This window comes from Carya illinoinensis, chromosome 9, assembly GCF_018687715.1.
Source record: "Carya illinoinensis cultivar Pawnee chromosome 9, C.illinoinensisPawnee_v1, whole genome shotgun sequence".
In the NCBI taxonomy this organism is placed as follows: Eukaryota; Viridiplantae; Streptophyta; class Magnoliopsida; order Fagales; family Juglandaceae; genus Carya; species Carya illinoinensis.
Window position 1 is genome coordinate 13,072,444 of NC_056760.1, and position 18,322 is coordinate 13,090,765.

At 35.8% G+C, this 18,322-nt stretch overlaps 1 protein-coding gene across 1 annotated transcript; it reads left to right on the plus strand.

Moving 5' to 3' along the window:
* The first annotated feature begins 39 nt into the window (after positions 1-39).
* Positions 40-10,893, plus strand: LOC122276820 (disease resistance protein RUN1-like). Its single transcript, XM_043086719.1, has 5 exons — positions 40-838; positions 1,130-1,880; positions 8,606-8,956; positions 9,065-9,340; positions 9,493-10,893. The coding sequence occupies exons 1-5, from the start codon at positions 357-359 to the stop codon at positions 10,891-10,893; spliced, it is 3,261 nt and encodes a 1,086-aa protein (XP_042942653.1). The 5' UTR covers positions 40-356.
* The last annotated feature ends 7,429 nt before the right edge of the window (positions 10,894-18,322 follow it).

Here is an 18,322-nt window from a genome sequence, read left to right on the forward strand (position 1 = left end):
GGAGAAAAAGCTATAAAAAGAAAAAGCGAGTGTTATGAACTTTGTTGGATCCTTCCGTGAAAGACAGAGAGATGGGAGAGACAAAGACTGAGGGCAAGTTTTTCTTCGAAGCGACGCGTAATGCATACCTTTTTTTGACAAAGAAGAAGAAATTTGCTGATCAGTTTGAAAGTAGCAGCTTCTCTGGTAATGCCCAGGAAATTTCATTAGAGTTTAATTACACAGTGACAGTGACCCACTCATACCATCTTGATCCACTTCCTTAATATAAAGCTCCTTACTCACATGTCTCTCTGCACTCAATAACTCGTGACCCTTCTTCCTTCAAAGAAGCTACCAAGATTTCAATCTCTTCCATGGCCATCCCAAATGTCTCCTTCACCTCCCCTTCTTCTTCCCATCCTCGGATTCATGATGTGTTTCTGAGTTTCAGAGGGGATGATACCCGCAACACCTTTACCGGTCATCTACATCACGCTCTCATTGAAAAGGGGATCAAAACCTTCATAGATGACAAGGATCTTCGGAAGGGAGACGAAATCTCCACACTTTTGGAAGCCATTGAACAATCTAAAATTTCCATCATCATCTTCTCTAAGACCTATGCCACTTCCACGTGTTGCTTAGATGAACTTGTCAAGATTCTGGAGTGTCGGAAATCGATCGGCCAAATGGTTCAACCCATTTTCTACGATGTGGATCCTTCAGATGTGCGGAAGTTTGTAGAAGTGATCGATATGCATGAAAATAAAGTCAAGGATGATATACAAAGGGTGTTGAGGTGGAAGGTGGCTCTCAAAGAAGCAGCCAATTTGTCCGGTTGGCATTTGAACAATGGGTACGCTTTTAGTTTTTTTTTAATGCAAGCATTGATATCAAATACATGAGGTGTAACCAAATAGGTCTCTCTCCTCTTTTTCATTTCTCTCTGATTTTATGGTAACTGCACTTAATCGGTTCCAATTCCTTCTAGCTGCTTTACTTTTCATTTCTTAATTCCTCTATATTTGTGGCACTAGAGAAAGCCTTGATCAGATTCTTCTTAATTAGCAATTTCTAGACTGATCCTGAGATGCTTTTTATATGTAACAGTATGATTTCTAGATTGTCCTGTTTGAATGGCATGCAGGCATGAGTCCCATTTTATCCAACGCATTGTAGAAGAGATATCAAGTATATTAATGAAGCACACATTTTTAGATGTTGCGAAGAACCCAGTTGGATTAGATTCTCACATAAGGGCCATGAGTAAGTTGTTGAGTGTTGGGAATGATGACGTTCGCATGGTTGGAATCCATGGAATTGGTGGAATAGGTAAAACCACTATCGCAAAAGCTGTATACAACTCCTTTGCTCTTGAATTTCAAAGTTGCTGCTTTCTTGCTGAAGTCCGAGAAACTACAAACCTGTCCGGCCTTGTTCCATTACAAGAAACACTTCTATCTGAGACCTTGGGCAAGAATACCAACTTAAAGGGGGGAAGTGTGGATAGAGGAATTACTGTAATAAAGGAGAGGCTCTGCCATAAGAAGGTTCTTTTAGTTCTTGATGATGTCAATGAGGTGGAACAACTTGAGAAATTAGCAGGAGATAAGAATTGGTTTGGTCCAGGAAGTAGAATCATTATTACAACCAGAGATCAACATGTGCTAGAAACTCATGGGGTAGAAAGAAGATACAAGGTCCAAGAATTAAGTGATGCTGATGCTCTTCAACTTCTTAGTTTGAATGCTTTCCATAAGTCTTATCCTGAAGAAGGGTATGAGGAGCTCATAAATAGTGTGGTTCAGTACGCCAAGGGCCTTCCCTTGGTTCTAGTGGTGTTGGGGTCTTTCCTATGTGGTAGAAGCAAACCTCAATGGGAAAGCAAAATACGTAAAATGTTGGATTTTGAATAAATCCGAGATCACCAAGATCTCTTATCAAAATTGTGAAGAAAATTAACAAAGAACATACCTCCAATTTGTGATGAGTTTTCCATGGAGATGTAAGAATTCCTGCAAAAGAGAAAGAGAAATTTCTCTATGGAGTGAACTACTCTCTACCCTCTTTTTCTTCTTTTTTGTGTTTTCAATTACCGTGTGTCTATCAGCCCTCACTTTTTAAAGAGATGTGATAAAAGGGCCAGACAAAAAACACTAATAGAACTTAATGGGTTAGTTCTATTTAATTGGGGTGAGAGTAGGGGCCTCCATGTGTCTATAAAAAATAACCCATCCCATTATAAGTTTAATGATTAAACTATAATGCTAGTCCATTAAAAACAAATACAACAATCTTCCACTTGGACAACATTATAATTAATCACAACATAAACGCAAACACTCATTTCCAGAAGAAGCCCCAGAGATAAATCTTAATGTCTTTAAAACAATAGGCCTTGTCCAAAAAATGCAGTTGTAGTACCTAGTCTAGTGAATATATCGACAGGATATATGATACTAAACTTATACTCACAAGCACCTGACTCAGGCATAGACTAAATAGATTATCTCTGACAGGTAATAAGCCTTGTCCATAATGCGCGTGACTCAGACACGAGACTAATCAATATGTCTCAATACATAAAGTATGTCCTGTCCAAAATGCGCGTGACTCAGGCATGAGACCAAACATAATGTCTCATTATATAAACAATCGCCTTGTCCAAAATGCGCGTGACTCAGGCACGAAACTAATCAAAATGTCTCAATACATAAAGTACGCCCTGTCTAAAATGCGCGTGACTCAGGCATACATTGACATGGATATATATAAAAAACAGAATATGAGCATAAACAATATAAGTAAACAGTCAATGATCACATAACTCCCACTAACTAATTACAACAGAAGACTCTAACAATCCCAAATGAGTCACATGCTCCTGAAACAATTTTGGAGCTAAACCTGTAGTTAGTGGGTCAGCTAACATGTGTTCTGTGGAAACATGCTCAACACAAATACAAGACTCGGCTATTTTCTCTCTAACAAACAAAAACTTAATATCAATATGTTTGGAACGAGAAGAACTTATGGTGTTTTGAGAGAAAGCAACTGCTGCAGAATTGTCACAAAATATCTTCAGTGGCCTCGAAATGGTGTTCATAACACCTAGTCCCAAGATAAAGTTTCGCAACCATATAGCCTGACATGTAGCCTCATAACAAGCTACGTACTCTGCCTCCATTGTAGAGGAAGCTGTAAGTGTCTGTTTGACACTTTTCCAAGAAACAGCTCCTCCTGCCATCATAAAAACATAACCGGAAGTAGATTTCCTGTCATCTAAACAACCTGCAAAATCGGCATCAGAATATCCAACTATATCAAGAATGTCAGATCGCTGATATGTAAGCACTAGGTCTTTAGTGCCTTGCAAGTACCTAAGTACTTTCTTTGCAGCTTTCCAGTGAGCCAAACCAGGATCACTCAAGTATCTTCCAAGTACACCAACAACATAAGCAATATCAGGTCGTGTACATACTTGAGCATACATTAAACTGCCCACAACTGATGAATAGGGAATCGTTTGCATTTGAGTTCTCTCATTATCATTCTGAGGACATTGAGACTTAGAAAACTTATCACCCTTTATAATAGGTGCTTTCCCAGGAGAACAAGAATGCATATTAAACCTACTTAAAACTCGATCAATGTAGGTTTTCTGAGACAATCCAAGAATGCCTTTAGTTCTCTCACGAAATATCTGGATGCCCAAAACATAAGAGGCCTCACCAAGATCTTTTATATCAAAATGAGATGATAACATGCGTTTTGTCTCAAACAGAAGCTCAATGTCATTTGTGGCGAGTAATATATCATCAACATAAAGAACAAGAAAGATATACTTACTCCCATTGATCTTTAAATATATGCATTGATCAACAAGATTTTCCTTGAAATCACAAGAGGTAACAATTTCGTCAAACTTCAAGTACCATTGTCTTGATGCCTGTTTAAGCCCATAAATGGACTTATTAAGCTTACATACCATGTGTTCCTTTCCTTCCACTTGAAAACCATCTGGTTGCTTCATGTACACATCCTCAAATAGATGTCCATTGAGAAAAGCTGTTTTGACATCCATTTGATGCAGCTCGAGATCAAAATGAGCTACCAATGCCATAATAATTCGAAAAGAATCTTTGGTAGAAACAGGTGAGAAAGTGTCTTTATAATCAATACCTTCTCTTTGGTTAAAGCCCTTAGCAACAAGCCTAGCTTTATACCTTTCTACTTGACCTTCAGAATTATACTTGGTCTTAAAAATCCATTTGCAACCAATTGCCCTATAACCACATGGTAGTTCAACTAAGTCCCATACACTGTTTCGACACATCGATGCCATCTCATCATGCATAGCATCTATCCAATATGAAGATTGAGGACTATCAATGGCCTCATTAAAAGAGACTGGATCAAGAGACATACCAGTATTAAACTCATGCTCCTGCAAATAGACAATATAATCATTAGAAATTGCTGGTCTACGACTTCTTTGTGATCTCCTCAAAACAATATCATCTGATCTCATATCAACATCAGCTATAGCGTCAACAACCTGGTCTTGGACAATAGTACTAGTTCCCTCTGTCAATGGTGGTGCAGCAACTGCTGGGGAAGTAACCTGAACAGGTACAACAACACGCTCCTCCCTAAATACAATTTCACGTGTCGCTGAACTCCCACTGTCACTAACATCCTCAAAGAAGATGGCTCGATCAGATTCAATAATTCTAGTAACATTAGAAGGGCAATAGAATCTAGAGCCTCTTGATCCCACACAATAACCAACAAAATAACCAGTAATGGTCTTAGGATCAAGTTTCTTCTGCTGAGGATTATAATGCCTTATTTCCGCTTTACAGCCCCAAACACGAAAATGATGCAAACTAGGTCTTTTACCTGACCATAACTCATATGGAGTTTTAGGAACTGATTTACTTGGCACTTGATTCAAAATATATGTAGCAGTTTTTAGAGCCTCACCCCACAAAAATTCAGGCAAAGTGGAATGACTAAGCATACACCGCACCATATCCATGAGAGTACGATTTCTTCTTTCTGCAATACCATTCTGTTCAGGGGTTCCAGGCATTGTATACTGAGCCTCAATACCACATGCCTCGAGAAATCTAGCAAAAGGTCCAGGATTTCTACCAATTTCATCATATCTCCCATAAAACTCACCTCCTCTATCTGATCTTACCGCTTTGATTTTCTTATTTTTCTGGAGTTCCACAGCAGCCTTGAAAACCTTAAAAGCTTCCAATGAATCTGATTTTTCTCGAATGAGCTCAATACAACCATAACGAGAATAATCATCAATAAATGTAATGAAGTATCTATAATTTCCCAAAGCGGCAGGTAAAATGGGACCACAAATATCAGTATGAATTAAATCTAGAATCTCCTGACTTCTACTAATCTTTTGCTTTCTGGTTTTCGCTGGAAGTTTTCCTTTGATACAAGCAACACAAGTTTCAAAATCAGAAAAATCCAAGTCAACTAGAATGCCATCTTTAATCAACCTTTTCATTCTTTCTCTAGAAATATGACCCAACCTTTTGTGCCACAACATGGAAGAATTCTTATTGGATCTAGTACGTTTAGAGCCAACTACAGTATTCACAACAGAAACACTAGAAGAAGCAGGATTTAAAGAAGGAAATAAGTCGATTTTATATAAACCATCATACAAGGTAGCAGTACCAACTATAATACAGTCATAAAAGATTGTAGCCTTTCCATTTCCAAAATGAAAAACATATCCACATCTGTCCAAAACAGACACAGAGACTAGATTTCTTCTGATGGAAGGTATAAAAGCAGCATCAAACAAGTTCAAAACATGCTTAGAAGCCAAAATAAGTCTGATTGTACCAATGTGTTCAACTTCAACCTTCACCCCATTGCCCATATTTACTACTAACTCTGTGTCATTTGGTCTTCTGCGATTCCTTAGCTCCTGCAAAGAATTTGTAGTGTGAATGGTTGCACCAGTATCTAGCCACCAAGTATCAGAAGGTACATCGACTAGATTAGACTCAAAACACACTAGTAGTGAATGTGTACCTTTCTTATTTATCCAAGCCTTAAATCTCCTACAATCAATCCTCTTGTGCCCAAACAAATGACAAAAGTTGCACTTTCCCTTAAAGACTTCCTTCTTAGGCCCATTTGGAACACTCATACCAGCTTGTTGAGGAGGCTTTCCATATTTCTTCATCTTATGGAAGTTGCTATTATTACTCTTGAAGAACTTCTTCTTCCCTTTATCAACAGTTACCATAAAGGCAGCATGAGACTTGGCCTTTTTCATCATCTCCTCTTCTTGAGTTACAATAGCAGTCATTTCACTCAAACTCCATTCATCTTTCTGAGCATTATAAGTGGTCTTGAGTGCATCAAACTGAGGTGGTAAAGATTCAAGCACTTGCCATACAAGAAAGCTATCTGCTAACTCAACTTTCATTCCTTTGAGCTTATTAAATAAGTGAGTAAGCTTCATGATGTGCTCTCGGACTCCACTAACCCCATCATAGGTTGTGGTAGTAAGAAGTTTCATCAAAGTTCCCTTCTCTGCCTTATCAAACTTAATAAATTTCTTCCCAACGGCATCAAGATATTCTTTAGCACTATCAGTATCAGCTATGCTCAGCCTAATAGACTTGTCAATAGTATACTTCATAATCATGAGACAAGTCCTATTAGAATGCACCCATTGCTCATAACGAGTCTTTTCAGCCGCAGAACTTTCACTAGTGGGCTCAACAGGCGCATCGATCCTCAAAGCCAAATCCAAATTCATAATAGCCAAATTAATAGTAAGAGATTCATACCAATCCTCATAATTGGTTCCCGTCAGACTCTTGATGGCAGATAAAGAGAGAGACATAGCCGCATTGCCATAAGCTGAGGAGAATATAATAAAAATTATTATGCATGTGGAATAAGAAACATGCACCCATAAATGTCTCAAGGCAATCTTATATCCATGCCGAAGTTTTATTTAAAATAGACTCTTACATACTATGCTAGAGCCCATGATACATTAAAAGACTCTTACGCATGATAAAGCAGAATAATTAAATACATGGACTTAAAATGACCCGCTACCGAAAGGATAGGACTAGGCCACCAAGTGCCAAGTACTTAACTATTATCTTTATCGTCCTAAGCATCCTACCAAATAATGATTTGCCGACAGGGTAAATTCACTATTTGTATGAATCTTAGTATAATATCATTAAGCGGAAGCATGATCAATAATAACAACTCCGATAATTTGTTATTACTAGTCTCACGAGAGGTGGGTACATAGTCATTCCAAACCATCGGTATTACAACAAAATGACATAATCTCCATATAAGATTCTTTATTTCGAGAATAAAAAAAATATGTAAAAAAAAAAAAAATTAGTACAACAGCACTATTATACTACATTTTTTTTTTAATTTTATTTAATTTAATTTTTTTTAATTTTATTTTATTTATTTATTTAATATTATAATAAGTCAAACCGGGTGGTCAAACCGGGTCAAAATCGGGTCAAATCTGGGTGGTCAAACCGGGAAAAATCGGGTCAAATCTGGTGGTCAAACTGGGGTCAATTCAGCCCATATATAATCCATCAACCCATACGTATGGGCTTTGTCCACATTTACCTTTCTCAAAACTATTCCCTTAGTCAAGGGTCTAAATATCACATGGGCCAAATAGTTAGAATAAATCCAATCCAAAGCCCATACCATGAATCAAAACCCTACCCAGATAATTAACATGTTTTACCCGAGTTACTTTAGCGAAAAGGGACTCCGGCGCCGCAACCTTTCCGGACACTATTCCGGCCACCGGTTCGGCCATCCGAACCATTTTTCCGGCCGATCCGGATGAGGAGACGCCGGTGAGGACATTTCCGGCATCCTCCCATGTCTCCGGTAGTCCACTTTAGTCAAAAAAAAAAAAAAAAAAAAAAAAAAAAAACGAAGATACAAAAATAAAAAAAAAAATTGGCCACCAAAAGTGGCGGTTTTTGACATTTCCGGTGAGCTACACACCAGTGTTGGCAACAAAAACTCAAAAAACGAAATTTTTGGTCATCCAAGAACTCCAAAAAAAAAAAAAAAAAAAAAAAAGGATGAACTTGAGTGGTGAAAAAAAAAAAAAATTCACAAAACAGGAACTTATTTCCTTACAAATATGACAAGTTGGCTCTGATACCAATTGTTGGATTTTGAATAAATCCGAGATCACCAAGATCTCTTATCAAAATTGTGAAGAAAATTAACAAAGAACATACCTCCAATTTGTGATGAGTTTTCCATGGAGATGTAAGAATTCCTGCAAAAGAGAAAGAGAAATTTCTCTATGGAGTGAACTACTCTCTACCCTCTTTTTCTTCTTTTTTGTGTTTTCAATTACCGTGTGTCTATCATCCCTCACTTTTTAAAGAGATGTGATAAAAGGGCCAGACAAAAAACACTAATAGAACTTAATGGGTTAGTTCTATTTAATTGGAGTGAGAGTAGGGGCCTCCATGTGTCTATAAAAAATAACCCATCCCATTATAGGTTTAATGATTAAACTATAATGCTAGTCCATTAAAAACAAATACAACATAAAATGCAAAGAAGTCTTGACAAAGATATCTATGAAATACTTAAAATAAGCTTTGATGCACTGGACGACAATGAGAAGGCTATCTTCCTTGATATTGCGTGTTTCTTTAAGGGAGAAGAGAGAGATTTTGTAACAAAAATTTGGGAAGCGAGTGATTTTGATCCAGTTATTGGAATACAAGTTCTCATCGAAAGATCTTTGGTGAATGTTGATCAACATGAACGATTGCAGATGCATGACGTGATACAATTGATGGGTAGGAATATTGTTCATCAAGAATCTCCCGACGAGCCAGGAAAGCGAAGCCGATTATGGTCTCATGAGGATATTCTCCGTGTTCTTAAGGAAAATACGGTAAGAGCACTTTAGTCCACTTGTTCTATCAATTTTATCATTTTATCATTTTTCTTCTATCAATTGAGTCCTAATATTTTTTCCTCCACTTGTTCTATGATTTATTAGGGAACTTATAATGCAATTCAAGCCATAAAGCTAGATTTGTTCGGGCAAAAAGATATTTTGCTGAATCCTAGTGCGTTTACAAGAATGAAAAGGCTTAGACTGCTTAGAATCCGTCATGCACGCTTTTCAGAGAGTCCTAAAAGTTTGTCTAATGAGCTAATATTGCTTGATTGGGATGGATACCCATCACCATCTCTGCCGTCCAATTTTCATCCTCAGAAACTTGTTACTCTCAACATGCATCACAGTAAACTCAAGCAATTCGAAGGAATAAAGGTAAATATCTTATCTCTTTTCTAGATTTTAAAATAAGAATTCAAATGTATGGATCCATTTTTCTTTTCAAAAAATTTACTTGTAAAAAAGAAATTATATTGGTAATTCTTGGAAGCTGATACAATATTGTTCCTTTCACCTTTATTTTCCAGGTTTGTGAAAATTTGAGAGAAATAAAATTTTCTTACTGTGTATACTTGACGTGCATCCCTGATGTCTCAATAATGGCAAATCTTGAGAGTTTGAATGTTAAGGGCTGTCGCAATTTAGTTGAGGTTCATCAATCTGTTGGATTTTTAAACAAACTGTCTCTGTTGAATGTTCAATATTGCTGTAAACTTAGACGCCTTCCTGACCTGAAGTTGCCACGTCTTCAAATCCTAGAACTTACTGGGTGCATAAGTCTGGAGAAATTTCCAAATATTGTTGGAGAAATTCCTCGTTTACGTGAACTTTGGTTAAATGACAGTCCCAATATTCAAGAACTGCCTTTGTCAGTTGAATATCTCATTGGGCTTCAAAGGATATCAATATTTTCATTCAAGAACCTTAGAGATCTCCCTAGAAGCATTTCTAAGTTGCCACGTCTCAGGGAGCTTGTTCTTAGGCATTGCAGAAACCTTGGAAGGTTTCCAAAATCGTCGTCATCATCATCAACAAATTTGGGCTGGCTGGCTTCGTCAAAGGGGAACAAAACTCAAGATAAGAGCCACTCTGTTGGGTGGTTTCCAGCCTTGAGAAAGTTGAAAATCATGTACTGTAATCTAGAAGAAGTTGATTTCCTCAACAGTCTTCATTGCCTTTCCACGCTAGAAGAATTATATCTATCAGGAAACAATTTCGTTAGCCTCCCTGCATCATGTAACACTGGATTTACCCATTTGCGATCGCTTGCATTGTGGCATTGCAATGGGCTTCAACAAAAGAATGCAAGTATTGATGTGTTTCCGAATGGTTTCGGAAAAATGATAACTACAATTAAAATTAGAGGAGGGGAGTTACCAGAATGGTTTCGGCATCAAACTAGGGAGATTGAGATGTGTTTCCGAGTGCCTCCACCTAAAAATGCCAAGTTAGCAGGTTTGGTTATCGGTCTTGCTTTCAAACCTCATTTTGAGCTCTCTTTCTGCAATTTGAGGGTGTCTATCATTATTAGTAATGGTCGTCAATCAACTCCCATAGCCAAATCCTACGAGGTTCCCTTTCATGGACATGAACTGGGATTAGATGGAGCACTGTGGCTGTTGTACCTTCCACGTGGTGCCCTTGAGTGGCGGGATGAGATCACCAATGAAGGGGATCACTTTGGAGTTTCATATCAAATTCATTTACGGACACCATTTGTGAAGTGTGATAAATATAATAACAGGTTGGGAGTTCATTTTGAATTCGAGCAAAACGACAACATGGATGATGATGATCCAAGAGTGATCCGGCATGACCCTTCTCCTAACAATAAGATAGCTATCTTGGAGAACGATAATTGTTGCCAACTACAGCAACAGCTAGCAGAACAACATGAACGGGCAAAGCGTGGACAAATTTCTTTCTGATTTGTGAAATATTATTTTTTGTTTTAGAATTTAAAAAAATTGAATTACTTTTGTGTTTTTATTTAAAATTTTAGAAAAATTATAATGACTATATAATAGTTTACTTTTATTTTCTAAAACGAGTGAATTTTATTACTTGGGGACTTTTAAAAAACATTCATTAAGCCTTTCTTTTTTTTGACATATCAGTGTTGGAATCTTATAATCGGTTGTCTTTACACTTCATTTGGTTGCTTTTATTATTAACTTTTTTTAAGAAATTCATTTTACACCTCTTTTGAAGGTTCTTCAAGGTAAACTATCTTCAATTAAGAGTAATATTATGTATAAGTATTAAGTATGCAAGTTTTACACATTAAAAAAAAAAACAAAAGGAAAAAAAAGTATGCAGGATCGATACAAACTCTTTTATAAAAAATAAATAAATCTCACAAAAAATAGACTTATCTTTTTACATTTTTATATGCTAAGATCTACATTTTTATAAACAGTTTTGCTACATACAAGCACAGTCGCGTACTAATATGTGTACCAACATTGATTTATTCATACTTAAAATTTAAATTAACACTGTTTTCAATAAAATCTACTTTTTGACCAATCACATCACATTGGTGCACAGATTAGTGCACAATTGTGCTTGCAACTATACTTTTCCTTTTATAAAAGATACGCACGCAAAAGGCTTTCTTTTTTCTTTTTTTAAAGAAGATGATAATACCCTAATTTTATTGATAATCATCACTTATAACGAAGGAAAATTGTGATTACACAAACAAATATTTGGTGATAACAAATAATCAAAAAAACCCAAACTCAGGCATAATAATAATAATAATAATAATAATAAGGAAAATGCTATATGCAAGTGTTGTGGCGCACCCATTGCGCACGAAACATGACGTGTCTACGTTTATGGTGTTTTGAAAACAGCGTCTTCTCTCCCATTACCTTCTCCCCCTCACCTTTTTCTCTGTTTCCTGCAAATTTTCAGCACATCTCATGTTCAGTACAGAAAATTCTCAACACCCTACTCCATATTTTCTTCCATAAAAGTACCTTTTACCCTTCTTTATTTTGGCTCTCTAGACTCTAGTCTAAAAGACTTTATGCCCAACCAAAAATTTTCCAGCACGAGTTGATCTACAATTTTGCAAAGAAGAGTAAAAATTTTAAGATCGGTCTTTTTTTTTAGTTTAGTATAAAAAGTTCAGACTTTCCAAATCGGCATCTCTAATCATTTAAGGCATGAGATTTTGGCGTGGGATTTTTTCAGCTTTGGTTTTCCATGTTAAACACTGTTTGTGAAATGAATTTCATCTGAGTTTGAAGTATAATCCCTGCTTGCCTACTCTGCAAGCTGTCAAAGTTCACTACTTTGATTCCATCTTAAACCTGGATATTGGGAGAAATGTTGAAGGAATCTAAAGTATAATACTTTCTGCAAGATTTTTGTATTCACATCAGAAATATTTAAGATTTTTGCATTGTAGCTGTGCTCTCATATTCTGTGAAGAAAAAAAAAAAAGAATGAGAGGTGACTTTGCGGAAGGGGAGAAGGGAAAACGCTGGTTTCAAAATTCCAAAACTCACCGTTTAATATTACCACGTTGTGTTTAGTTGGTGGGTGCGCAAATGGTAAGCCACCACGCTTGCATATAGCATTTTCCATAATAATAAAACCTAAAATTGTCAATCACAATACAAGATACCCATAAAACCAAAGCCCACAATAGTTCAAAAGAAAAAGAACCAGCCTTAAATAAAAGACCATAACTGAAAAACCTGCAAGAAAACCAAGAAGTTGCATGCAAAGTAACAATAGTAAACAAATAAAACCAAATGCAACTTACCAGGCCACTATGAGATACGCAAATACGGAAGACCAATTCTATCTTATGCGGAGAAGGCCTCTTAACTTGTTGGGCAACCTATCTTGATCACCATACCAAGTCTTATTTAGGCCCTCAGCTCCTACATGCGAAAGACTTGTATAATATTACATCATCAAAAATGCCTTTCACATCCGTCAATTACAACTTCACTAACTCTACCTGAACTCATTTTTCACACGACTTGTTTGAGTAACTAACAGTTTTGGACCTTTGGTGAATACTTGGGAGCTTTCATGTAAAGAAAATTGCATAATTCTAAGGAAGTTAAAAATTCAAGTTTTTTTTAATTTCATTTATTTATGTACCGCTCAAATAACATACATTTCAACACACCTAGCTAGTATAGTACTTACATGACATAATTTTATTTGAAATATAAATTTTAAAATTTGAATCCTACAAATCAAGTCTTACCATTTAAGTGACCAATTTTGGACACTTGTCATCTATGAACCATGATTTAATGAATTGCTAGTGTTGTGGTAAATGGATGGGACCATGTCGTCTCTTAATTTGCAACTATGTCATGATAATGAGCAAAAACACCGAAAGATGTGAGAATACTCCACATACCTGAGTTGATGGATTTGTGGTAGGAAGCGTTATAGGAGATACATACTCTTTCCCTTTCCCTTTCCCTTTCTTCATGTACAGAATATTTAACAATATTTTAGAACAAGAAAAATTATCTGAAAAAATTGAAGTTACTTAAGCCTTTAACTAAAGCTGCTTGTTAAAGCTAGCAAGTAACAGAATTTATAGAGTTCAGGTAATTAATAGAAAAGTAAATGAAAACCCAATTAGAGAATCTTGACCTGAGAGAAGAATCTTGTTAACTAGAACTAGTTGTCAAAATGATTGCACGTGCCAACTAGCTTGATCAGAAAAATCTAGGTGCAACCTTAAAACCTGCAAAAGGAAGAACACGATCAAGAACAAATATTCGATGCCACAAATAAATGTAGGGGAAAGTTCGGTCTAGTCCGGTCCCGAGAGGTTTTGTGGACCGCACCGGACATATTCGGTTCAGGATTTTCTCACCCTGGACCTAACCGAACTCCCTAAGAACAGGGATGGTCTAGTCCGATCCGGTCTGGTCGTGCCACCTCAAACCTCCTTTTTTTTTATCCAAGGAAATTTTGTTTAATACTTATATAATTATATTGTGATATATTTAATATATATACATATAGTATACTATTATATATATCTATTAATATATATATATATGTATTAGTAGTACGCTAATACTATTAGTCTATTAGTATATAATAAATTAGTAATAGTCATTAACTTATTTACTATAACTAATAACTATATGTAATATACTAGTATTGCTATTTACTATATCTCTTCAAAACCCACATATTTATTAATACTCTATGTGATATTATATTAAATAATAGTAATACTCTTATTACTAATAATCTATGTAGTTATACTAATACTCTATGTAGTTATATTAAATACTATATTATTAATATTCTATGTAGTTATACTGATTTAATACTAACATATTGCATATTAAGTTAACTATACTAATACTATTATAAATTTGTACATATATGATATATTATAATTTATACTATAACTCTTATAATATGTTAATATTAATATATACTAGTACTATATATTATATTTAATAGTTATACATTAAAGAATATAATAATACATTGATACTAAATGTATATAGTTATAGACTTATAATGATTTAATTATTATGAATTTATAATTAATATAGCTATATAATAGTATTAGTATTAGACTGTTAGTAATTTAGTATAGCTATATTATAATGGTAATATTAGTTATGTTGAATCAATAGTTAGTATAATTATACTCTACATTATTAGTATTAATATGAATATTAGTATTAGTTATAGCTATATACCCTATATTAGAATTGAGAGTCTTAGACTGTATAATAGACTAATAGTATTAGTACAATTATATATGTATATTGTATATCTATATATTAGTATTAATTATAGTAATTAGTATAATTATATAATAATATTAATAGTAGACTATTAGTATAGCTATATATTAGTATTAGTTATACTGTTATAGTGATTTAGTATATCATAATTTCTATATTATAATTTATACTTTTATAATATGTTAATATATACTAATACTATATATTATAGTTATACATTAAATACTTATAGTTATACTTATAGTTATACTTATATAGTTATACTAAATATATATAGTTATACTTATAGTGATTTAGTTATTAACTTAATATGATTAGTATAACTATATAAATTATAATAGTATTAGACTATTAATATAGCTATATATTAATAATATTAGTTATGGTGAATCAGTGATTTAATATAACTATATAAGTATTAATTATAGTGATTAGTGTAACTATATAAATTATATAATAGTATATTAGTATTAATAGTAGACTATTAGTATAGTTATATATTAGTATTAGTTATCGTGATTTAGTATAACTACAGTCTATATTAGACTATTAATATTTTTTTTATTGATTTCTCTCTATTAATTTAGAAATGACATCAGAAACACAACTTAGAAGATAAATTGGGTGCGTAGGAATGTCCAGCACATAGCTGTCTGGAGTGTTGTTTTCCTTTGGAAGGTGCCCCCACCCGGCCCCAACCCCAAGGTCAAAGGAAAGGGAGAAGTTGTGGTTGTCATTCTGCCTTAAACAAAGCATTAATCTTTGGTGCTACTTGTTCATGAAAATTTAAGCATCGATTACTTTGTAAGGAGAATCTGCAATCACCAATCTAAAAAATCTCACCGGAAATCTGCATCAAATGGAGAAGATGGCAAAGATTTTAGGATTTCTCAAGGACGAGAAGATGAAGCTTGAAACTGACGTTGGCTGCCTGCTGAGATTCTTCGGGTTTTCTTCTATTTCTTCTTCTTCTTCTATTGCACTTGTTTCATGTTGGAGTTTATGTTTACCAAAAATTCATTTAATATTTTGAGAAATTTGAGTGGACAAATTCATTTTCACGGCAAACCCCCCATTATATATAGAACACGTACACGTTAGATCTCGTATTTATCTTCTTCCTCTAAACTAGGGTTGCCGCTGCACCACCTTAAGGTAGCCACTGCTCAGTCCATGCACGGAACCTCAGCCACCCAAACTCCTTAAGAGTTCACCACTCAAGCCATGGCCATCTTCGGAAACACCATGAAAATAGCCAAGCCACCACAACACCGCCCTACCCCTCGGTGCCTAGCCAACCCGAAACCGCAACACCACTGCACAACCACTACACATGAGCCCCTCCAAACGACAACTCCACTCCCTTTCCTAGCAGCAACTCGACTCCCTTTCCTAGCAGCAACTCGAATGGAAAATCACCACCCTTGCTCCTCCACAGCACCCTACACGTCGAAAACACCACACGGGTTACGCCAGTGTACCTCCTCTTGGTCACCACCTCAGTGCACGGTTTATCCACCACAACAATCTCGGTTTTGCATGCATAAAAACATAGCATTGCCCCCTTCTCGTTGAACCACGACCCAACTTCTCCACCCACTCAACCACCAAACAGCCTTCAATTCCCTCTCCACTGCCATTAAGCCTCTATTTTTCTACCCCCAAAACAAAGCACGGGTTGTGCTCTCAACCCCTTGTGTGACGAAGGTCTAGCGTCATCACCATTTGCCACTCATTTGCCATCGTCTAGCCGTAAGACACAGTCACCTTTTCTACTGTTTCATTGTCCCTATCACACTAGATCCAACCCTCTTAGTTAGCCCAATTTTATGTATTTTTGGGTTCTTTTATCTTTTAGAAATTTTGTTTGTAAATATTTTTGTTTAACTTCCCAATTTATTTTCCTAAAACATCCAATTTACAAGTTATATGTTCAATTGGAGATTTATTGAAGTTATATGATTTTCTATAGGTGACGATTGATTATTCGTTCAGCACTGTTGTGAAGAATTTTTGCAAGACTAAGAAGTTCAGGTAAACGTGGTTCCTATACTAGACTTTGCATAAAAGATATGAAATGAGGTTGATTTTGAAAATATGCATATTTGTTGTGACGCCGCCAACTCCCATGTACGGACACGTGGAAATCGAGGCATCGGAATGATGACAACACGGGTCACGCATCCCATCGCTAAGTGCTAAGTGTGTGTACATGCAACACGTGTACAACAAAACAATGCAACGGATAATAAAAGTTAGTCTACTAAGTACCATAATTGTTTAAAATATAAATTCGTTTAAACATAAGCGTACTAAAAAAAATTACAATTAATCGGTAAAAAAGTCATAAACTAAATACATAATTTAAAAGTAAGAAAATAATTTCCAACATATACAAGCAAGAGGCACCCAATCAATTCTTCGGTAGAGCCGCATCCTCAAGCTCGGCCTCCTCATCATCTACATGAAAATTTATGATACCAAGAAACGGTACCGCAGGTAAGTAATCATCCAAACAAACGCCGTGATAAAAATACATTCATACCAAACAAAATGCATGAATATGATTCCATATGCATGAGACCCAAAAATCATCATTTTCTCGAAAAGAATAATTTTTTCACGCATGCAAAAAATCTCATTTGGCCCAAAAATTCAATCCAAATCAACAGTCCCGCCATTTTTCCAAAAAATGGCCCAATATAAAAATCCATTAATTCAATCTCGCAATTTTTCAAGAAAATGGCCCAATATCCGTTATTAAAACCAATATCCAATTTTAATTCGTATGCACCATGGTCTCCCCTAGGGACCATCCGCACACCCTGACTCCTTTCATCACACCATGGGTAATGACCATGCATGTAACGAGCAATGCCCAGTTCCACACCCAGCGCGTTCGTAGCCAAGCATCCTTTAGCCCTCACCGGTTTATGTGCCATGAAGTCAGCACGAGAGCGTTACCATCCCGTCCAATCTTGTTGTTGTCCAGCAACAACTCAGGGGATGTCACTTAATATATTGCGTTCACGAGTGACCAAAGGAGCTCCACCGAGATAATGTCCCATCTTTGCTTGGGGTCGTGATACACAGGCACCAAAAAATTCACTTTCACACGAAAACCCAATTTTTCATTCATATCCATGAATATGCATGCACTATGTGAAAATCTATTTTTCATTTTACAAACATGATCATGCGTGCACTATGCAATGCATGCGACAAGTCACAAAGATATCCAACAAACCCAACATCATCCAATCAACAAACAACTCCGTCCTCCATTCCAAATGACCCCCAAACTCATCGGACTCAATCCAGCACAACAAACAAATCACAGATTATTTGCTAAAGCATAAATATATTTAAATCACAAGAGTTGTTCGGAAAATACTTACAGCGCTATAAAATAATTTTTGAAGGATCACTGAATTGCAAAAAGGCTGTGGAAAGGCAACGTTACAGTGCAAAATGCACTATGGCCGTGGGTCTCAAAATATCCAAATTTGGACAGAGGCAAACGAAGGCTAGGGAAGGCTAGGGTATGGCTTAAGGGTGTTGGTGAAGTTAATAGTGGTGGTTGGTGGCCACGGGA

Bases quoted from the DNA above. Each gene is read 5' to 3' on its own strand.
- LOC122276820 (XM_043086719.1), top strand. From the start codon at position 357: ATGGCCATCCCAAATGTCTCCTTCACCTCCCCTTCTTCTTCCCATCCT. The intron at 839-1,129 runs GTACGCTTTTAG...AATGGCATGCAG, and splicing joins GGTTGGCATTTGAACAATGG to GCATGAGTCCCATTTTATCC. The intron at 1,881-8,605 runs ATGTTGGATTTT...ATACAACATAAA, and splicing joins GGGAAAGCAAAATACGTAAA to ATGCAAAGAAGTCTTGACAA.